Below are 22590 nucleotides of genomic sequence, written 5' to 3'. Positions count from 1 at the left end.
CATCCAAACCCCTAGTGCGATCCATTGACGTCAGCTAGCTATCTTCAAGTGAGGAGATGAAAGAAAATTGAATCAAAAAGTACAACGCGACGGGCGAGGATCGAGAAGTAGGCTGCCAATGGCTTTGTGGTGATGAGAAATTACCATAGGGTCGTTCCCCTCGACAACCGTATCTGGCTACCTACCCCTTTTCTCTCTAGTGGGAGGGAACGGGTGAAGTTGATTGACTTACTTATATGACTCTTTAAGGCGCGGGTATGCATGAGTAGATGGACGTGGTATTCTTATGAGTTACAATAATTTCAGCTCTATTCGGCTTCTTCAGCAGGATTAAATATCATCGAGCCGTCACACCTCTTCACCTTCTTGCGTTGTCTCCTCCTGACCAGTCCACGCCTCAGCCTCTTCCAACAATACCGTGTCATGATCATCAAACTCCTCCTCCTTAATCTCCATCAGCCTGAGGCTATTCCCATCCTTGGGCGGCACGGTCTGGGCCACGACAACTGTCTCAATGCCCGCCGGGCAGTACTCTTCAGGACCCATCGGCAACGCATCAACATCAATCTCCAAGTTGAGCAGGGTCTTCAGAATTACCTGGCTGCCAGCCTTGCTCATCACCTCGTTTGCCTGCTTGCACTGGTCCGACGCCACGCACTCCCTGCAGCCGTGCTCGCAATAGCAATCCTCGACTCGTTTCACGGCCTGCTGCAGGAGGTGGTCGACGTGCTCAAACGCTTTGGTGCTGATCCCCGACCCGCTGGCACCGCCCTTGGCATCATAAAACGTTAGTCGCCCTGGCCTCTTCCTCTGGGAGTCCTTCTTTGCGAACTCCTTCAGCGCGATTTTGCATTCTGTTCGGACGTCGCCTGGCAGACTGATGACGAAGTTGGGCATCAGGCTGAGGATGGCGTGCTCAGCCGCGTGGATTGACGCAGCGATATTCAATCGCCGGTCGACTAGGATCTGCAAGGCTTTCTTGGGTATGTCGAGCCACATTCCCTTGCCGTATCTGATGACGGGAGGATTGTCGACATGCACGGCATCGAGCACACGCTTCTTCTTGTCTACCTTGAAGAATCCATATACGTTCTGCTGGATCTTGATTGTGCCGTAGAACGCTCTTGACATGGATCCGGATATCTTGCGAATGGCTTCCGTCTCGATTGGATCAATATCGGTAAAGTCCCGTTGCGTTGTGGTCCATTCGACCTTGACGCGCTCCACTCGCGCCATCATCTTTTCGGGCTGGAAGTCCCTGACAAGGTACTTGCTTCCCTGGTGAAGAAAAATGGCACCGTCGTATATTGTAAACGTCGCTCTTGATGCTTCAAGCTCCTCCAAGACCTCATTCTTACCGTGGCTGATATCGATAATGGCGAAGTGATCATCTTCAGTGTCACGGATGGCGACGAATCTCGAAGGGATGGGGCGAAATCGATCGTGGCAATGAAAAAAGCCCAGAGGATCCTTCACCAGCCTCTCTTCACAGATCATGGGCAAATCTTTGCCAAAGTACTGAGCATCCTCAGCCGGTCGAATAGGCATTTCGTATGCGGCACACTGGATGTGTCCTTCCCGCACCAGCATGTTCTCCAGATCGACCTGCAGCTCACAATTCGGCTTGGAAAAAATTTCATCAGGATTCTGCATGTAATGTTGGTCGGTGGGAAAACAGTCGCCCACCAACACTGAAAGCGAGTCTTTGTTCCTTCGTCCAGCTCGACCGCTCTGTTGACGCAAGTTAGCGATGGTATAGGGAAATCCCCACGTCAGCACACAGTCCAGTGTGCCAATATCGATACCAAGCTCCAAGGCCGTGGTCGCGACGATGCCGAGGAGTTTGCCCTCGAACATCTCTGACTCGATTCGCCGTCGGTCTTGCGCCGTGTAACCACCTCTATAGCCCATGACTCTGTTTACGCACTCTGATCGCCCAAGTGATTCTAGTTCCTGCTGCACCGCCGTGACAAGTTTTTCGCACTGCTCTCTGACTCTTGTAAAGGCAATAATGCGGACGCCCCTGAGCATGAGCTGGCAGAAAAGGCGAGCACATTCAAACAAGGCATCACCTCGACCGCTCGCCGGATCTCCAGGGTCCCTATACGGCGTGTTCCAGCAGAGAAACTCTTTGCGGCCTGGCTCAAGTCAGTCTAGGGAAGTTTGAAATGGAATAAGGAGAAACATACCCGACGGTGATCCGTCAAAGTCAACCAGCCGCACATTTTCAATGCCGAAAATTGTCTTAAAGTGCTGCCTTGGATTTGCCACTGTCGCAGAACATGAGATGAACTTGATGTGGCGGTTGCCAACAGCAGCACAAATTCTTCGCAGTCTTCTCATGATGAATGCCACGTGAGAACCCATCTGCCCATTGTAGTAGTGCAGCTCGTCGACGACGACATATTTGAGATTCTTCAGGAACGTCCTCCACCTTTCCTCTTGGGGTAGGATGGTGATGTGCAGCATGTCTGGATTGGTGAAGATGATTCTCGCCTCCTCTCGAATCACATTGCGTTCTTTCATCGGGGTGTCTCCATCGAAAGTCTCCACGAGCACTTCCTCCATGCCCGGCATATAGCTCATAAGCTCCCTCAAACTCCGTTTTTGATCTTGCGCCAGGGCTTTCGTCGGGAATATATACATGGCTCGAGTGTGCGGGTTCTCTTCCAGGGCGTGGATCACCGGCAGCTGGTAGATCAGAGACTTGCCGGAACTCGTCGACGTTGCCACGACGACGTGCTGCCCTTCAAGCAAGCCATTGATGGCCTCAGTCTGATGCGCAAAGAATTGCGTGATGCCCTTTGCGTTGTACAGCGCATTCACGAGATCCTGACTGAGAAGGAAGTTTAGATCGCCGTATACAGGTTCTTGCGGCTCGAATACCCGGTGTCCATCGGGCACAATCTGCCCAGTGTACCAAGAGCATTCTTTCAGCTCCTGCACAATTTCTGGGACACTTTTTCGCTCCGTCGGGATTGACTCAGGCAACGCTCCGAGATCCTTTGGCTCCACCTCCTCTGCGATAGTCGGTACAGGAATATGAGCCTCGGTTGCTGTTGCCAGACTCAGCTCAGGGTCCAGGCCATCAGCAACGCATTGGTTGAGAAACTGGTTAATGGCATCGTTGAACTTTTGATTCCGCCTCTCGATCAAGTTCGTCATCTGCTTTTGGCTGTAGACAGGCATCTTAAGAGTCTCTTCTCTCAGCTTCCTGTTCGGCTTGATGATCTCGCCCGTCTTCTTGTCCTTCACCTGGCGCTTCAGGTCGCCATCCACGAACTCAAAGTACAGCACTTCCTTGCCTCCTTCAACAGCATCATCGGGGTGGTGATCGAGCTTTTCCATACCCGAAATACCCCCGACAGAGGCATCCGGAGCGGGAGCCTGAGAGAGGAAGTCCCGCCCTTTCTTGAACACCACATCGCGCTCAGCGCCCCTGACCTCTGTCTGCAGCATGATCTCATCGACATAGGCAAAATTGATACCTTCGGGGCGTATGGCGGCGATGGCAGCGATATCTTCGACTGTTAGCGAAGTTTTTGTATGCGATTCTACCGAGGATTTGATAGTCTCAAACGTGGTGGCGAGGTGTTTGCGAGTACAACAAAAAGTGAAAACAAGATTTAGAGCGCGATGTGTCTTTTCCAAGTCCTCGAAGCGTTGGGGCCACTCGATCTTGCACTCCTCGGCCGCGGCTTCTACGCTGGCCGTGCTATTCCGTGTTGACCCAGCCTTTTTTAACGTAGCCCGCTTCCAGGACTTGGCCGTCTTCTGAGTGTCGGTGGAAGCTGCGCCATCGGTGTTCGGTGGACCATCCCCCAAAGATTCAACACCATTCTGGTCATTCTGTACAGAGGTTTCCTTTTCAATTTCTGATCTCTTCCTCTTACCCCGTGGCTTTCGTACTGTCGCCTTGAGCTCGCCAGGAGCAACAACGCTTGACATGATCGCTAATACCAGTAATCCGTCCGCATCAGGCCGTCATTACCTAAACACAAGGTGAGGAAGTGAGTATTCAAAGTTTACCTAGAAAGTGACCCGATCCGGCAATCCTGTGAGAAAACCAATGGAAATGCAAATGGCGAAGTGTAGCAGTCGTGCGTGGTATTTGGATGCGCGACGTCACTACCTCCCAGGTCAAAGAAGTCGTCTGCGTCACGTAATCCACACCATGTCACGTGCACCACATACAGTATCACCTTCCTGAGCCACGAACTTCAGTCGTCAAATGGCTTGTGCAGCACAGGTATGATTCTATTTCTGGCATTGCGAATGGGGACTCGTTCTTCAGTCGAATTGTGTCCATGTTACAGTGTACTGAGTGATATCTAAATGTATCGAAGGATACCTGATTCCCTGGTATCATGGCAGGAGAGGGGCCTGAGATATCCGCCTAGTCAAACTGAACTCCCAAACAAATCTGTGTTGTCCCGCCAATTGTGCCTGTCCGTCTTGCCCGCTCTCTAAGGTAGCCTCTGGCCTCCAGGCGGCCGCTGGGAAATGCTCACGCCTGCCTTATTTGTATGGCGCTGCGCACTCGATTTGTATCATTGTACAAACATAGGCGGCATCGACGCCGACGGATGCATCAATACCACTTTATAAATGTTGGTACGAGTCACTCAATTGCTCAAAAGCTCTCGCTGTACCATCCCAACCTCATTGAGGAATGACTTCGCACTAGCGGCACTCAGCTGGATGGTGATGAGTTAGTAAATCAAGATGATGTACAGTCTGATAGTGTTGGGGAGCACATACTCTCACGTGAACGCTCACAGGCTTAGCTTCCAGGCCCTCAAAGGCCGTGAACATGACGCCAACGCTCTTCAATGTTGCCTTTTCCTGGAACTGCATCGCCGGCAGGATGACTGTGTTCAGTAGTATCCTGTGTGTCTGATCCTGCCTCATGATGAGACGAGGCACTTTATTGCCTCTGCTTTCGCCAGCCTCAGGTTCTTCTGTCCCTTCCAGGGCCGATGCGTCAAAGGAGCCAGGTATCGGCACACCGGCTTCGTCAAACTGGACGCAGGCTTCTGGGACATTAATCTTGAGCATACCAGATCCTCGTTCCTTCCAGCCGACCTCCTTTTCCAAGTAGAATATCTTGGCTCTGACCTGGACTATGGTAGCCTCTCCGGCTTCGCCGTCGTCGACAGTGACTGTAGCTGGTCAGTATCACCTCGTACCCCAAATGCGACACCGCTTGCTTACTCTTCTGCAGCTTGGTACGTTTCTTATCATCCACAGCCTTGGCTTCCTCCTTGTCGGACTCTTCCTTTTCGTCCCTATCGCCAGACTCTGAAGCCGCATCGGCATCGCCTTCAGTTTCATCATCGTCAGCCTCTTCCGCGTCGCTATCGGGAGCTCCAAATGGCTTGGCAGCCTTCTCAGACTTGAAAGAAGACTCGCCCGTCTTGGCGAAGCTTGAGAGTGGCTTGCCGCCCAGACCGCCGCCAAAGGCACTGCCAAACACTGAGCCAAAACCACCATTCGCGCTGGCGGGCTTAACGCTGGCGAAAGGCGACGAGGCCGAACCGGCACCACCGAAGCTTAGGGTAGGTGTAGGAGCGGGAACGGCGGCAGGCTTGGATGAGGAGAGGCCGCCGAAAGGTGACGCGCCAGATGATGCTCCGCCGCCGAAAACACTTCCTTTGCTCGCACTTCCCAACGAACCGAAAGGAGACGCACTCGATGCCGCCAGTTTGGCGAAGCCAGAGCTGGCAAATGCAGAACTCGATGTTGCCTTCTTGTCGTTGTTTGTATGATCCTGTGATGTAGCTTCTGTAGCAGCATTCTCTTTCGTCTTTGTATCGGTAGCCGGTGGCGCCTACAAAGGAACAGCGTCAGTATGCATGGCAATACTAGAAGCGGCACGGTCAAAGCCTACAGAGGAATCGGCCGCAGGGTCACCAGAGCTGGCAACTTCGTCCCTATGTCTCTTCTTCTCTGGCTCCAGCCGCAAGGCCCTGTCCTTGGCCGAGTCGCTCGAGGCAACACTTTTGACGTCGGCTTCGTCGGCGTCCTTGTCCTCATCTAGCTGATCGTGTGCACGCTTCTTCTTCGGCGACGAGACGTGGTCCTTGTGGTCCTCGTTCTGCGATCCTGAAGGCGTTGTCTCGGCGGTGGCTCCTTCTGCGTAGGACTTCTCTGAAATGGCCGTATGCTTCAGCTCTTTGCGGGCAGCAGCGGTTTCGGCGTCCTCCATTGCGTCGATCGGGTCCGACTTGGGACTGCCCGGCTGGGGATCGTCAGCCATGGTGATAGGTGCGTTCCGTCGTCGGGGTTCGTCGTGTACGTCGTCGTCGGGTGGTGGTGCGGAGGTCTCTGTGCCCGACTTTGCCAGTGTTGGAGCAAAATCGGTGTAGTTCAGTAGCGTGGAATTTGCTGGCAATGGGGTTTGCCGCGCAGACGGGAAGCCAAAGGGAAGCCAAAGGCAAGAAAGAAAAGTCACAGGTGCTGTCCAAAAAGAGCAAGAGTTGTCTCCACGAAGAGAGCAATAGTCACCGAGTCGTCGGCAGGGTAAGAAAACCGAGGCCCGCGTTTCTGGGGCGGTGGCGGTGGTGTCGCGCGACTGGCGGTTTGGGGGCTAAGGTTGTGGTTGAGAAATGTCTGGCAAGGCAAGATGGTCCAGGTAGGTAGTGGCGCTGCTATGATGCAGTAGGTACACCTCAGTAGAGGCGAGATGCGGTGACAATAGGCCGGGCCAGTAACCTGCAGGTGTCTGGTCCTCGTCTTCGCAGAGAGATTTGGCGTTGCTGCTGAGATGCGAATAATTGGATGGGGCCGACTCTGGGCAATCGATCCAATCAATCGTTGCGCTCCGGCTCGGATAAGACAACGGCACGATGCTGGCCAGGCAAGAAAAGCCCACCTCAGCTTGTCCCAGGTTGAATTCCATTGGGCCCATGGCGGCATACATTAGCGCGTTTTGCCTTTGAGATGGGCTAGAACTACCTTACCCTAGAAGTCGCTACATCTGTATCTTTGTCTGTCTTGGTTTTCAAATCAGGCATTGATTCTGTTTATATTTTTATTTTTGTAGCACCACCCTGCCGCAATATACCAAGGGAGATGTCGATACGACGAGGACCCTGCCCCGACCTGATGATACCTCACTGCAAGTGACCTGACAGGAAGTGAGGGGTATCTTAGACTCAAAAAGGTTGGGTGGTGTATCCGTAAGGTATAGTAAGTTAAGGTACTCTGTACCGTTCCTACGGCGGGGTTCCCCGCCTCCGGCGTCCTTCAGGGCCGCTCGTCTGAGGTGTCAGATGAATGGCTTTGCCGTGGTATGGCTGTCCCAAAAGGGCAACGCAGGTGACATTCTAGCGGCAACTACCGACGCCGCTTGCAGCCAGTCTTTAAGAGACTTTTCCAACAAGTGGTAGGTGGATTTAATTCGGTAGTTGTTCTCGGTGCACAATTCCCACTCGGAACCCTTGATCTTTCCAGGGGGTTTTTGGCATGGGACAAATCAGATACTGCGGCGCGTCCGAGTCATCGCGAGGCAGGACACCCAAGACAACTAATATTGACAGCAGAGTTTCAATCATACACTCTTATTCATTGGCCTACCCTCATCTGAGGATGAGTAGCACAACATGGATACGTAGAATACAGTGTGCACCTAAAGTCCTCGCCAAGGCCCCACATAAAGTACAGCTCAACCTTCTCACCTCGCCCCCGGTTCCGAATTGCACCTCCGTCGCAGCTTAGCTGATGAAGCAGAGGCATCCCAGGCCGAGGTAGAAGACGAAGAGCGGGTACACGGCGATGCCTACTCGGTTCTTGACCACACCACTGCCGCCTAGGATGCTTACGCCTGCCGCCAGAGACCATGCGACGAGGACAAGATACACAGGGACCCGGACAACGGTCGGGATGCCAAAGGCCGAGAGGAGTGCCGCGATCACCAAGGGGAAAAGCGTGTAGCCTATGATGCATACACTTTGGGCGAAAGAGCTACGTTGGTCTATTAGTTTTCGCCGACACAGACATTCAAGGCCGCCGCGGAGAGCGCAAGGGAACAACAACTCACATGCTTCCTCCCAACAGCTTGATCTGTAACGTTACCACGGCCTCTCCGATCCATATCATGGCGAAGACACCGCTGAACACGACATCCTTCTGGTCTGGCCGCGCGTTGAAGCTAAGCAGAAGACTGAGAAGCAGGCAGAAGATGAGGGGCCCCCAGAGATCCCAGTCACGCAGGCCAGGTGTCATGTTGTTCTGCGACAGGAGCGCCTCGGAGTCCATGAAGCGACTGGCCAAGCCCGTAAGCTCCTCACGAGCTCCAGAGATGCCAGCCCCACGGATATTCGCGTATGCGCCCCGGAGGCCATCAGCATCGAACATGGTGCCTCCCAGCAGGTACTTGGGGTAGAGGACCTCCCTCATCTTAGCCCAGACGGCAAGGAGGTCTCGTCGGAGGGTATCCCACACCGACTCGTCGATTGTGTTTTGTGGAGCTGCGCGGTCTTCACCGGGTATGCGAGATGTCCAAGCATTCTCATTCAGTGGCCGCGACGAAGAGGAACTCGAGCCGATATTGCCTGTCAATGGCTGGCGTGAGGATGTGTTGCCGAGAGGGTCGTCGAAATCATCTAGGTCAGCTGAGTACAGGTCGATTGTTAGCTTCCATCGCTCGTGGCTACGGTGTAAGTTCTCTTCAAAGGCTTACCGTCATCAGGGTCAATCAGGTCGTCGTCAGGCAAGGGAGGGTTGGCATAGTCGTCTCGTTTGCTCGTAGTTGCCATGACTGAAATTGATATTGTTGGCTACCACCACTACTTTATCCTTTCGTGTTCTGTTATTGATAAAAAAGGTGCGCACGGGATGTGTCTTTGAATCGTTCTGTTTGACCGCGAATGCTTCACTATCAAATTAGAGATGGGATGGACATTCTGTCTAACTGACATACGTAGCAGCTTGCGCCTCCTGGAAGACTCCACGGTTTCCTCCAACGAGCATCAGATGGTCCAAGCTCCCTTGAACCGGAAAAAAGAGATCCGCACCCCGATCCACCTGTCGCTGATAGGCCAAGGCAGGGTCCGTCTAACGTGCCACCCCCACTCCGCGCTATACCCACCCAGGCACGGATTTCAATGTGGGTTCCCATCCGTGACGGAGCCGATCCGCTGGTGCCCGGGTCTCTTGGAATTTGAAACGTGGAATCCGAGTGTAAACAGTTTTCCCCTGGATTACCTAGTTTGACTAAATACGCTATAACCCAATATCAGCAAGCATCTTGCTGCTCTTCTTCTAAGGACAGGCACTCCCTCCTTTGCGAGCTCGATGGCCTCCGTTTCGCCTCGCGGGTATCTTATCATTTTCACGTCCGTTTCTAGTAAAACGCGGAACGCCGATGCCTGGTACACTCCCCTCCAGTATTCTTGTTGCCAGAGGGAAACCCCCCAATATTTTCCCCCGCCGCCTCCGACCAATGCTGACTACTCAGAGGGTTCATAAATCCTCTTATGTACTTTCCTTCGTAGATCGATGGTATTCTGTAGAGTTTGTCAATGCGCTTCTGGAAGCAGGGGATGTTAAATCTCGTGCTTCCATCTCCCATCGCCGGGGGTGACAACTACTGCCATGGGTAACGATAACCATGAGATGGATCATTTAGTCCGGCCGATGTGTTTAGGCCATTGCCGGCGTTTCCATCGACACGTCTGTTGGATTGCCCATTGGTTTGTCCGTTTGATTGTCCACCGGCATTTCCACTGACTTGTCCATTGGAATTACCATTAGCCTGGCCTTGGCCGTTGTACGGTGGGGGCACTTCGCCCCATGAATGATTTTCTAGCGCTCCTTGTTGGCCAAAGCCTTGCGGTTGTTGGTGCTGTTGATGGCTCTGCTGTAAGTCGTGGTTCCGTTGCTGCTGATGATGTTGGTGATGCTGGTCTCGATGGCTGTTGTTCCGCGGGTAAGGGTCATATGCCGATGTGTAGGCGGGCTGGAGACCAGGCCATGTGGGCGGCGGTGGCTGAGAGTAGATGTAGCTGCTCATCCCACTCTGAGGCACATGGCCATAACCGGATGGCATGCCTTGGGAGTATGACTGCTGGTAAGCTGATGAGGACGGGCCAAAGGCCTTCTCCTTGTCGTATTGGGCCCATCGACGAACCGCCTGGTTTTCCGGTCCATGCAAAGCAGCACTTCCCGCACTGGGATCCCAGACAGGCAGCCCGTCTGGCTGAGATTCGCCGCGTGGCATTCCTCGCGTGTACGTGGCGAGATTGCCATTGATTCCCACCAGTGCCCAGGCAAAAACCGCAACGTCTCTGATGGAACTCATAAGATGATCTACAGGTGGACCCCCAGCAGCCATAACGTTGTCTTGCAAAGGCATGTATTGAGGCATGAGAGGAGGCCTAAAGGTATAGAGCATCTCCTGAGGGACTTGAGGCCGGATGGGATGTTGACCCCAAGGCGCAGCAAAAAGACCATTGGTGTAAGTCGGGACGACCAACGGCGGGTGAGGTGCTGGAATCGGTGGGCGCGCTCTGCGAATGACAACAACCAGACCATCGGACGTGCATGACACAACAGCCTCGAGCTCAAAAGCCTGGGGTGGTTCCCGCCGACGGTCTCGCATGGGTTCCGCGGGCGTCGATGCCTGGGCCGCCGATCCGTCAACTGACGGGGCGGTGGTAGCTGCAGTGTGTTGCGTTTGGTTGCTCGAGCCCGAGGCGTTTGTGGTTGCTGTTTGGTTTGCAGAGCTGTGATTCGACATATCCGGACGGCCTTGATCTTCTTGTTTGATCGCAGGACTGTCATCATCGTCAATGTCCATGCGACCATCGAGTTGAACACCTCCGCCATCAGAGTCACTAGAATTTCCGCTATTGTGCTCTTCGTCCTCCTCCCCATTGCCAAAATCTTCAGGCCGACGCGGGTCTCTATACCAAAACCTTAGATAGGCAATCGAGTCATTGGCCTTTGCGCTCTCCAAGCAACGGATGGCATCCGGCAAGCAATTCTCCTGTATGCATTCGTAGAAGCTCTTGTCTTTGATCTGGTCGGGTCTGACGCCGAGAATTGACGAGACCGCATTGGTCGCGAACATGACGGTCAGGGTGCGGGTGAATCTGTTCAAGATGAGAGCTGCGCGCGGCTCGCGTTCCACAGGAGGCATTCTGAACTTGGGTGACAGATGCTCCAGCATGTGGTAACGAGGGTCCCGAGGGGAACTCGAAAACAGTCGACGGATCTGAGGTGCTTCGACGGCTCGTCCTGTCAAGACATTAGCATTGGAGCATATGAAAAAGAGACTGAAATCCTCGCTTACTGTGACTCTTTTCGTCCCGGCGGTAAATACTGGTACATGCAACCAAAACATCGTGGACGACAGTGAAGCAGCATTCGCAGCTGACCCACTGGCCATTGCGTGCCCTGATGCGAACATAGTGAAGCACTGCTGCCTTGTCCAGCAAGACGCCGCGGCTATGGATAGAGCGAGCGAAGGGTACCTCGTCGGGGTGGAAGAAGTCAAAACATGATCTGCCCTGCACTTCCTGAGAGGTATAACCCAGTATGTCGTATACTGAGTCGGACACGAATAAAATAGCAGCGTTAGGGTCCGTGGAATGAATGGTCATGAACGTTTGCTCCATGGCAAAGAACAGTTGGCTCGTGGCTGAAACAAGGCCTGGGGTATATGTCCGATAAATCGCAGTTACGTCCGTCTCCTCGCACGTAATCCGGAATCTTAAATGGCTGCGAATACAGGCAGGTAGCCTTTAACAGAATGCCTGTAGGCCGTTGAGAGCTTGGTGGATGCTCAATACCGCGAGGTGCCGTATCAGTGGCTGTGGCAAAAAGAAGCTCGACTTATCTTAATTGGCAGCTGTAATACGTCTGGGAGAATCGGGTCTGAGCTGAATGGTTGTTTTCTCAAAGCTCTGTTGGATGTGGCATCAGCCGGTTGCTGGGCGTGGGACTCAAATTGCGCGCTGTCAACTCCCAAGCGAAGGCTAGCCGCGTCAATCTCACGGGCTATACTGATTGAGTGGCCAGGGCAAGAAACGGTGGACCCGACTTATGTGGTTGGCACAGGGTAGCGGGGGTGCAGAGTATGGACGGATTGCGTCGCGTCGTACACACGCAGGTATGCGCAATGGAAGAGAACGGACCGGAGGTGCTCAAGTAACTGTTGCCAGCGTGTATGGTATGGGTCCAGATGGAGGAAACGGGAGCTGAAAGTCGAGGTGTAGTCGGATACCCAAGCTGGTAGTGCGGAGAGGGCGCAGTCCTCCGAGAACGAGACCGTTGGTGGTGGTGGAAGAGGTAGGTATTGAAGTTGGCGGGCGTTGCGAACGTTGCAGTCGCTTGAGGTTAAGATAGTCTGAGTTTGAGGTACATGCAGGCACAGATACCTGACGTAGTGGACGCACTCGGACCTTGAACAAAGGTTGGCTGAAATATCGAAGAATATTTCGAGGTGAGGCTGGCAAGCAGACGCAGGACTAAGGTATCTAGTTGGGACGGCTGCTAGTGGCGAAAACAACGGGTCGATTGAGAGATGCCGTTGGTTTGAGGTTCGGGGTCAGAATCGCAGCGAGAACAAACACCTAATAGTGTACTAATGGCTGAGAGGAGGAAAAGAAGAAGGAGAAGGAGGTCTGGGGGAGTGCCATGTGTTGCGAATGGCGGAGGAGGCGAGCATCTTTTTATGACAGCTCGTCTGGCAAAAGGTGCAATGAGAGGCTGCGGCGGCGGCGGCGGCGGCGGCAGAGGGAAGGGGGATGTCCAGCTCTGCTCTGCTCTCCTATGCTCTGTGACGGCACGGCACGGCACCGCAGCTCCTCAGTGCAGCGCCCCCCTCCCCCTCTCAAGCCAGCGGCTTCGCAAAAACGGATGCGGATAGGGCAAGATTGGTGAGGAGAACTGGCAGGGCCCAGCTGAGGAAGACAGGGTCTCGGGGCCCAGACCCCCCCTCCACCTTGCAGCAACAGCAGCAGCCCAGGTATCTCTGCGCTTACGACTACGACCAAGACTGCCACAAGGATGAACACGGCTGTCGACTTTTCGACCTTCGACCTTTGACTTTCGACTGCTACCCCGGCAGCTGAGCAGATGTGGGTGCGTAAGGCATGCCCGCGCGCTCCAGAGAAAGTACCTGACGGATACACAGATGAGACTTGCGACTGACAAGACCTACCTTGGACGAGGTGTGTATCTCTCTGGCGGCTCGCCTCCGCTGGGCAGCCCACACTACACAAGGAGGGAGCTTCGACCGACCGAACGCGCCCAGATGTGCCAGACTCCGGGAGTCCAGAGCCATCATCCTTGTGGATGCTTTTCCTGGTTCATGATCATCTCTCGCACCAGGGTCACGCTTCCAGGGTATCACCGTTCCTTATAAGTCAAGTACGAATACCTTCGTACCTACGGATGCATATACTCTCCGGACAGCACACAGAGATAGAGTGACAAAGCAGCAGTACCTCCCTACGGATAGTAGTGTGCAGAAAAACATTAGAGGGCATCAAGACAGGGGCATCAAGACAGGGGCAGGGGTTCAGGAATGGGCTTTCTCTCCAAACTCATACATACATACACAGGAGCCCAGCTAGAGCTATGTCCTACATATGATTCGCCAATCCACGCTTCGCTAGTAACGGTTCGGCTAGCTGACCTACGTCCGTACTACCACTACCCGCGCTGCTCTGTTGTCTTCGAACAGTTATTCGTACTCTGTAGAGGTAGATCCGTACCAGTCTTTGCACGCCTGCCACACGACACTAACGCGGCGTGTGATATGCTGCTTCTTGATACCGAGGAAGCAATAGCAGAGGAGTCGGCGCTGGCCTTCAAGTTGACTCTCTATTTCCGAACAGGCACTTGCCGATGAAGGCCCCCAACATTGCATCCCACCGTTGATGTGGGGAGGGGCTTTTTCAATTGACGTTGACAGCGGGGCAGAACAATGTGCAACTATGCCCGTTCCTTGTTTTCTCATATCCGGCGGCTTTTTCCTTTCTTTTTTAATCCTTCTCCCTGGCCCGTGTTTGGGTTATCAAGCCGCCCACAGTAGCAATGCCGTGTCGACAAATGACGATCAGAGCCCAGCCTGCTCTCTCAGACTAGGAGAAAAGGAGACCAGAACGAAATGGACAGAATGAAATGAGGCGGTGATAGAAACTCGGACCGGGATAGCAGTCCCATAGCCCTCCGCTCGGAGAGACCCGGCCATACTCAACCGCTGACTCGATAAATATTGATTAAATGTTACACACTCTGCCAGGTGCCTGGTCGGGACGTCGGAGGGATTGACGTGCCTCCGACACTGAGCTCCAGCCCCCAGTGTTGACCCCTGTTCCTGGAGGAGCGGGTAACCAACCTACAAAATATCGTACAGGGTCAGGCATCGATGCTGCACAATGTGCCAAGTTGCCAAGTACCCGATGTGATCATCCACGTCGCATTGTAGGCACAATCACTTCGTAGTGTATAGGTATGCCGCGTGAGGGTATTTGGAGATTGCTGAGACAAACCGTTCGAAAACATTGCAGAGCTGGAACGAGAGATCCTTGTCCACAAGATCCGGATACAACATCCGGCATTGAGTTTCGACGTTTGGATTTGCCCCAACTGTCTGTCAGCAGCTGCCTGTGGGACATCCGCCATCTGGATGTGTCGAGGTCCGAGGACTCAAAGTGTCGAATCGTGAGCATGGATGATAGACAACAGCCGCTGGTACCTGCGTGTGCATGGGTTCGCGCAGTGAGGGCCGGCCTGGTCGTCAAAACTGGCGGCAAATACTTGAAAGCCATGATTATGGACTGTTGCTGTTCAACCCGAAGTCCGAGGCAGATGAACCTTCAACCGCGTCAGTCCCGATATTTTCACCAGGCATCGACGATGCTGCGGGCTGATGCATAGTCTTTCGCCTCGCGAAATTGAATGCAGTCGAAGACGAGCTGCCGTAGCGAGAGAGAATCTTCCGTCATCAATCATTCGATTTGGAAAATCCAAAACCAACAGCAAGCCCTGGTTGACGAACGAGCTGCTAGCTTCTGCGTCGAGCTATCCACTTCTTCTGCCATGCCCATGTCCATGATACCGAGAGCAGGCATGGGGTCTGGGGATCTCGCAGGGGGGATCGGACAGCTCTTGTCTTGTTTGGGAAGAGCTTGCGAGAACGCGGCCCTTTATCCCAATTCGAAATGACAGCCGATGGAGATTGCAGGGCAGCCGAACCCGTTTCTTTCCCCAAGCTCTCATAACTGATGCTTGCTGTCTCCTGGTCAGGCCGCCCGTCATCCGTGTCAACGGGAGTGAAAAAGGCTAAAATGGCGTCCGTGTGGGTTGAGCGTCCGGGCAGAAGAGGCGCTATGCTCTGCTAGGCATAGCTTGATGTCTGACTTCAGTTGACAGCTGTGAAGACATCAGAACCCGGTTCACCAGTTGCGATCGACTGCTAGGGTCCCTGAGCGAGTGCAAGAGCCACAACTTGTCCGACCTATCTCTTCAGACTGTCCCTGCTCGGAATTGTCACGGCTGGTTCCTTCAGGGAAAACCCTAGGGTAATTGCACACATGCCTTGCTAAATCATATGCAGAGGGTTTGTCTTGTCAGAATGCCATGTACGTTCGTGACCATGGGCCCCTAAGTTCTCAACAAATAAGATTGTCTACAGAAGAATCTTCCTGCGCAAAACGATAGTTGCTCTGGCACACTTGAAAGCAAGGCAAATAATGTTGAACTAACTCGAGCCAGATGAGGAACAGATATCCTGAACGGGTCACAGTCGGAGGTTCGAGACATATGGACACGCGTGCGGAGTATCTTGAAATTAGCTGTAGACGTCTAGGTACCTTACTGACAGAGTATGCACCGTATATGTCGACTGACTCTTTCATCTTGTTTGCCCAAGGGACGCACGGATATTCTGTTCCCCTCTTCTTCACGGGATGAAGAAGTGGACTGTCTCTTGAAATATCGCAGGGTCCCTTGACGTCGGTTCGTGACGTGAACCGCATCTAGACAGGATGCCGAGGACGCGGTGCCAGCTCGCCGTGCCAGCTCGCGGGCAGCGGAGGGTTGGTGCGACAGACAAGAGAGATGTCGCAGCGGCGTATCCAGTATGGCCGACGGATGAAGACCCATGACGGGACAGGTTTATTACCAGTTTGCGGATCCCAACTGCCATGGTACGGCTGTCCGGGGGGGTGACAGACGTGGAAGTGTCCCTACACTAGGCACTAGACATGTGATATTGACAGGCCGGAGCATAATGGGATCTTTTTAAGATGCGAGGGCGAGGCAAGGTCGATATCAAAATGCGGTGATGGATAGTTGGCATCGAGAATCGACCATTGGGTGGGATGGGAATTTGCCAGCGACCAGGGTTTGCGAAGATGGCGACCCGCGGCGATTTCTCATACCCTTGGATGCCGGTTGACGTATCCCCTCAACCCTTGTGCCATTTTCCCTCGCGATTGAGTAGCCAGTGCTCTGTGCTTGTGCTGATGCCGTATTGCCATTCTGAGCTTGATAGGTACGGAAATGCAGAGACGGAGCAGTATCTTTGCTGCGAGTCAACCTGTGATGAGAGGATCGTCAGAGGAGTTCTCAGGTTACACATTAGACTGCGAGCTTCGACACTTTTTCGTGCCCAATTGCCTCATGGACTGCGCAGGTCTTCTGCGATCTGATTCTTGGTCTTTTTAAGCGCCTGCTTGGCTTCGTGCGCCATCAATCGCCCGCTCACGAGGTCTCAACATCGTACAGATAGTTCCTCTGAATTGGGCGAAACAGTTGCGCGGCCGACGTTTGAAAATACCTTGGTCCGTGAGGCGAGGTGAAGTACACTAGTATTGTCCGCGGGCCAGGAAAGGAGCCGGTGCAGCCATACCAGTGTCCACAATCCCTGGAGGTCCACTCTTTCCCTGCACCAATTCGACATCGAATTGGCCCGGAGGCCGAACCGTGCAGGACCGCACACCCCGGGGAGAGATGGCCCCTACATAATAAGGCAAGGCAAGGTAGGATTCCTTCTTTAGTCTTGAAGTAGGTACGTAGAGACGGCCATCTCTGGTATTGGATGATAATTCAATTTGCCTTGGGGTACCTACCTCAAGGTGCCATTGCCTTAGGTAGGTACAGATGTAAGTACGGATAGGCTACCAGACTTCACATCTCAGTCTGAGTACTCATACCTGGGACTGGCAGCAGGGCCATCTGCCTCTTATTGTCATCGACCGATCTGACAGCCCTTTCCCCCCTCACTCTTTCACTTAGCACACCGTGGCTCCTGCTGGATTTTCGATGTCGACGGAGGCTTGACATTTCCTCGATCAGTCACCCTCCTCAGGAAGCTGGCCCGTCCCAAAGCGTCATACTGCTTCCGAGTCTGCTAGCAAAACAAGACGGAACAACGAAAACACTGTGGCTTTGAAGGCCGCTCATTTGACGCCGTCCCGATGATGCTACCCTCCCGCACATGTGCCTGAAGTGGAAATCACAGATCTCTTTGGATCTGACAGTTCTCTGAATGTTTGCTCGCCCGCCTACCTTACCACCTTATGTAGCCGGATTTGTTGATTTTTCCAAGCTAGTCTCAAGGTTCATGGCATCCACGCATTGTTCAAAACCCTGGCACCTCTCATGTACTGGGTCATACACCGAATTGACGCGTCCTGTGAAACCATCGGCTGAATGTCGAATCACTGCTTGCACATAGTATCTTGGTTTCCCGGGAAGTCGAGGCCAATCAATACATAGGATAGTATCCAATACATAGGATAGTATCCAATACATAGGGTAGTATCCATACTGTATGAGTCTTGGGTCCCGATCGAGACAGTCCGGAACGGGGCGATTCAAGGTTGCTGATGCTCGCCGGCTCCTTTCAAGAGGGCTAGCGCACCGTTACAGGCGTTTCGGCCCAAATCGGCCCATGGCTTAGGTTTCTTCCCAGGTTCGGGCACTGCACAGTGCAGTGGCCCTCGCGGACGCGGAAGGTCAATGGAGGCCCACCGAAGCGGAAAGTTCTAATTAACAGGCTGGGCTAAGGCAACCAATTACCATGCAAATGCAATATCCCATTCCATCCGTTCTTTCCTAAAAGTTTCCTCTTTCCACGTCCAGCAAGAACAGGTGAGAAAACGCACGCGCCCCACCCGTCGGCCTCCATCTACCTATTGATTCACGCGCTGCTATTCTTACGTTGCATAAGCATCTCGACGTGTCTTGTCTCCCTTCTTGTCTCAAACCCCCGCTCACAATTGCACTTTTAGAGACGAGACTAAGAACACTGCCGTGGAGAGGAGTTGGTTGGCTTCCTCCAAAACTCGGACCGGGGTCGCCTTCGACGCGTTCTCCGATCCTGACCTCTATCAATAGTCAATTTTGTCATGGCCCCCACCTCACTACCAACTCCATATGACTTTCCGAGACTGAGAGTCTCGGTTCATCTCGAGGTACTTGCTTCCCCTCCTCTGAGCTAGCCGAACTGGGGTCAAGGACTCCTTATTGCTCTTAGTGTCTTCTCACTTGTCCTCTACCATTGGCGTATATATGAATTCCCATGAGAGTTGCACAGCTGCAATTGCTCTTCAGGGAATGCTTTTTCACGTGGTTCTTTGTCGCTCATTATAGCTTCGTCTGACATTGGCCACAGGATGACACCAGGTTCCTCGCTCAAGATGACCCAGTGCCTGGTAAGCCCCGCCCTAGCATCAACTCGAGGCACTGCTTTTGACCTTGGCTCATCTCGCCTCAGAATTTTTCGATGTCAAGTTCTGCCCCTACCAGCCGTTGGACGCGAGACCCGTCTTTGCCGCCGTCAGTAAGAAACACGTATGTTCCGCTTGCAGCTTACGGTGGGGTGGGAGCTTTCTTTGGAACCTAACGTCCTCTGCAGATAATAGTTTGCCGTCTCACGGCAGCTGCCGATGACTCGAATCCATGTGAAATTATCAGCATAATTCGGGATGACGATGTGCGTCCTCCCCAGTAGCCAAATTACCCACAACAGCCTCGGCAACTGACTCGAATAAAGACCGAGGCAAGAAATTACTCCTGCACTTGGACAAGGGACGCAGAGACCGGAAGGCCCTTGTTATGCTACGGCGGCGAGGATGCCAAGATCAAGGTTTACGACATTATCGAGCAGAAGCTCGTCGACGTGAGTTGAGACACTTCGAATGAACTCTACAAACGTTTTGCTCACATTTCACTCAAGTGTCTCGTTGGCCACGGCGGAGTGAGCCATGCCCGTAGTCTCACTTATCATAGGCTCTTGCTGATGAACCTTCAGGACGTTTGTGACGTGGTGACTTCTCCAATAGACCCCCTAATTATCGCCTCGTGTTCCGATGACACGACAGTCCGAATATGGAGTCTAGACCCAAAACATGAGAAGCAGCCTTGCCTGTGTATTCTTGGAGGCGAGGGCCACTACTGGAACTTGCTTACACTGGTACGAGCAGTGCTGTTGCTGCTTTCCAGACGGAAACTCGCGGCTGACTCTTTTTCACCAGGCGTGGCACGACACGGGCCGATACATACTTTCTGCCGGTCACGACCAGATAATTAACCTCGTGAGCAACGTTTCCATACACTATGCCGGCTTGTATGGTTAACAGACCCAACAGTGGACAGTACCAGACCTGCCGATCGAGCACACCGACCGCCCAGTGGAGGTTCACTATCCTCACTTTTCAACATCAGAGGTTCACAGCAGCCTTGTGGATTGGTCAGTCTTGGCTCGAAGAGCTTCATACCTGCACACTATTGATATCCCTTAGTGTATCCTTCTTTGGCGACTTTATCCTGTCTCGAGCCTGTCACGACGATGTGATCGTCTTGTGGAAGATAGAAGGCTTCTCCTCCCAGGACCCGCCCCCTCCGCAGTCCATGGCCCCAACTACCATCAACCCGGCCAATCTCACCCGATCTGCCTTCAGCCCGGGCGTTTCGGCAGAATGTCCAGCTCCCTACACCCGGCTCATCGAGTTCCAGACGCTCGGTTGCGGCCCGCAATTCTTTATGCGATTCAAGCTGCACTTCGTACCTGACCAGCACCCCATTCTGGCCTTCTGCAACGCCAACGGCAAGATCTATTTTTGGGACTTTGAGCAAATAACAGGCTTCCATGATTATGTCAACGCCGTCAAGAGACCCAGGAGAGACGGGGAGGAAGTCTTGCCAAAGCCCACGTGGTTGCCGGCCATCACCCATCGTGCCAACACCAACGGCAAGGCGGCACCGACGGTCCGAGAGAAGAAGGCGGCCGACAAGGCTCACCGGACGGAGCTTGAGCAGATTCCCGAGTTGAGGACCCAGTACAACCAGGAAACGCTGCAAACATGGGATGGCAAGTTTACCGTCGGCAATCCTCAGGTGCCTCTGAAACCCCATAAGATAGAAAATTGCGGCGCGTCGACTTTCGTGGGTAGACAGGTCGCTTGGAGCCCCGGAGGTGAATGGTGCGTTGTTGTGGGCAGCTCCAACTTCGCCCTAGTTTTTCAGAGATGGGTACCCAGGAAGGATGCGTGAATGTATGGGTAGGAAAGGGGGTCGGAGGGCAACGCTGAGTGGAGAGGCCCTCAGCCCGTACCAATTCTTCAGTCAGAATAATATCGGCCAGCGCTTCTAGCTAGCTGTGCGATACTCTCTGATGGGAAGTGATGAAAAGACTGGCAAGACAGGACCGTCATCCTCCTCAACGGGAGCCATCAGCCTCTGAATCAACACGTCAAGTTGTCCACCGTGCTCAGCCATCTTCTGAAAGCTGCTTCGTGCATTGTTCCTTTCTGCCTCGCGCCGTAACCTGGCTTCCACCATCTGTCCCTCATCGTGTGAATAAGCCGGGATGAGCAAGTCCCCGATATACAGCGACACCATCCCGCGCACCCGCCACAGCTCATGGCTATGCGAGAAGGGCCGATCCTCGAGCAAATCGTTCATGCGGCTCGCCACCTCGCGTAGCATGTCGAGCGTCTTGAGCCGGATCTGGTCCCTCGCCTGCCGCAGCCGCGTATCTCTCCCATTAACCTGCCAAACAGGCGCCTCGGACCGAAAGTCGGAGCCGTCCATCGTGCTGTCGCCGCCGCCGCCGCCGCCGCCGCCTAGAGAGGAGGGCTCCTGCCACGATTCATCCTCCCAGTCCTCGGCCTCGCGGTGCATTCGCCGTAGGAGAGCCGCGTGCTGCGTGTGGACCTGGAAGATCTCGTAGCTCAGCAGCGCGGGCCAAAAGTCGACGGCGGAGACGGCGTGACGGTGCTTAAAGTTGTACGGGTACCGCTGGATGAGGTCCTGGAAGTACTCGCGCACACGGGGGACGTTGGCCACGGGGTAGGCCTCGTCGTCCGTGGCCGTGGCGTGGGCGCTGCCGTTCTCGCGCATGAGGATCTCGGCGCCGAGGGCCCAGTAGTTGTTGCGTCTGATATCGACCGGTTTTCCGTGGACGTGGGACCTCGCGAGAACCCCGAAGGCGCGTTTTGCGTTGACGACGTCGCCCTTGTCGAGGAAGCCGTAGATGGCGCGGACTAGGGGCCGGAAGGGCGACTTCTCGGAGGCGTACTTGGCCTTCAGACTGCCGTCCTTTTTCTTCCGCCGCTGCTTCCCCGCATCGTCGTCATCGTCTAAATTTTCGTCATTGTCTTCGTCTTCTACCTCGCTGGGCTCGAGCGCTTTGGTCAAAGACGCCGCCGCGCCGGACGTTCCCAGCCGGGCTGGCGCGTCTGGGTCTTGCCATGCGCGGTGCGGGAAGCGGTGCTGTGTCCTTGAGGGCAACTGGTCCGTCTCTGCGAGGCCGGCGAGATGGAGCTGACGAAGAACTGAAGGAGTGTGGCTGAGGGGGTTGATGGAAGAGCTGGGGAGCTGGGAGTGGTATTGGTACTCCTGGCTGTCGGCCATCGACATGGCCGAAGCGGACCTCTTGCGATTGGTGACTGGCTGGCTCATCGTTGCTTCCGCTTCGTGTGCGAGCACATTTCCCGGGACTTTGGCGATGCTGATGAAATTTTCTACCCTACTAGGTTTTGATTGATTGATATTGTTATCGAAATTCCGTGTCTCGTGGTGCACTTGAGTGAGGTCAATGTAATGGTGTAATATGAGTTTGCGGTGAGAATTTGGTCAATAGTGAAGTGGGGGCGACTGGCTTCATTTACACCGCGTGTTCACCACCAAGGCACCGGGTTATACGGATAAAGCTAAAAACAACTTGCTCGCACTGGTACCAGCACCGGCATTCATGAGTGAATTTTGAGTTTTGGTTCAGGTCAAGCACCCGTCAATTGTCAATGCCTAGACAACTAGATTAGGGATCCAAGGTAGCCTTGTTTTCGTCTTGCCCAGTCTACGAAGCGTCGCAAAGTGCCTGGTTCAGATACAATCCAACCGGTATTCTTCCCAGAGATCGTGGACTTGTTCGTAATGTTGTCATCATGATAGTCCCGCGTAGCTGCTAGTCCCTATCGATCAGAGCTTTTCCCGCTTCAAGGTACTGCGCACTGCAAGGTCTACTTGACGTTGAATAAAGTGAGTGAAATCTTGATTTGCCCGTCATTATGTCTCGAGACTCAGTGGCACGTAGCGTGCATGGTGTCGGAAACTCCTTGCAATGAA

At 53.8% G+C, this 22590-nt stretch overlaps 6 protein-coding genes across 6 annotated transcripts; 1 reads left to right on the top strand and 5 right to left on the bottom strand.

Moving 5' to 3' along the window:
• Nucleotides 1-348: 348 nt before the first annotated feature.
• CORC01_13712 (DEAD/DEAH box helicase) lies at nt 349-3948 on the bottom strand (the record flags this gene model as incomplete). The annotated part of the gene is made up of 2 exons (XM_022625328.1): nt 349-2138; nt 2190-3948. The coding sequence occupies 2 exons, from the start codon at nt 3946-3948 to the stop codon at nt 349-351; spliced, it is 3549 nt and encodes a 1182-aa protein (XP_022468174.1).
• Nucleotides 3949-4625: 677 nt separating this feature from the next.
• CORC01_13711 (uncharacterized protein) lies at nt 4626-6259 on the bottom strand (the record flags this gene model as incomplete). Its single annotated transcript, XM_022625327.1, has 4 exons — nt 4626-4697; nt 4762-5162; nt 5215-5830; nt 5891-6259. The coding sequence occupies 4 exons, from the start codon at nt 6257-6259 to the stop codon at nt 4626-4628; spliced, it is 1458 nt and encodes a 485-aa protein (XP_022468173.1).
• Nucleotides 6260-7715: 1456 nt separating this feature from the next.
• CORC01_13710 (Yip1 domain-containing protein) lies at nt 7716-8759 on the bottom strand (the record flags this gene model as incomplete). Its single annotated transcript, XM_022625326.1, has 3 exons — nt 7716-7965; nt 8042-8615; nt 8684-8759. 3 exons carry the CDS (start codon nt 8757-8759, stop codon nt 7716-7718), a joined length of 900 nt encoding a protein of 299 aa, XP_022468172.1.
• An 830-nt stretch (nt 8760-9589) lies between these two features.
• On the bottom strand, nt 9590-11621 carry CORC01_13709 (uncharacterized protein; the record flags this gene model as incomplete). Its single annotated transcript, XM_022625325.1, has 2 exons — nt 9590-11241; nt 11297-11621. The coding sequence occupies 2 exons, from the start codon at nt 11619-11621 to the stop codon at nt 9590-9592; spliced, it is 1977 nt and encodes a 658-aa protein (XP_022468171.1).
• A 6747-nt stretch (nt 11622-18368) lies between these two features.
• Nucleotides 18369-20514, top strand: CORC01_13708 (WD domain-containing protein; the record flags this gene model as incomplete). Its single annotated transcript, XM_022625324.1, has 9 exons — nt 18369-18434; nt 18635-18674; nt 18737-18813; nt 18878-18955; nt 19016-19141; nt 19199-19435; nt 19497-19556; nt 19611-19711; nt 19764-20514. 9 exons carry the CDS (start codon nt 18369-18371, stop codon nt 20512-20514), a joined length of 1536 nt encoding a protein of 511 aa, XP_022468170.1.
• A 96-nt stretch (nt 20515-20610) lies between these two features.
• On the bottom strand, nt 20611-21924 carry CORC01_13707 (uncharacterized protein; the record flags this gene model as incomplete). Its single annotated transcript, XM_022625323.1, has 1 exon — nt 20611-21924. The coding sequence occupies one exon, from the start codon at nt 21922-21924 to the stop codon at nt 20611-20613; it is 1314 nt and encodes a 437-aa protein (XP_022468169.1).
• Between the last annotated feature and the right edge of the window lie 666 nt (nt 21925-22590).

This window comes from Colletotrichum orchidophilum, assembly GCF_001831195.1.
Source record: "Colletotrichum orchidophilum strain IMI 309357 chromosome Unknown Scaffold_208.1, whole genome shotgun sequence".
NCBI classification, from domain to species: Eukaryota; Fungi; Ascomycota; class Sordariomycetes; order Glomerellales; family Glomerellaceae; genus Colletotrichum; species Colletotrichum orchidophilum.
This window is presented reverse-complemented; position numbering and strand designations above follow the sequence as displayed.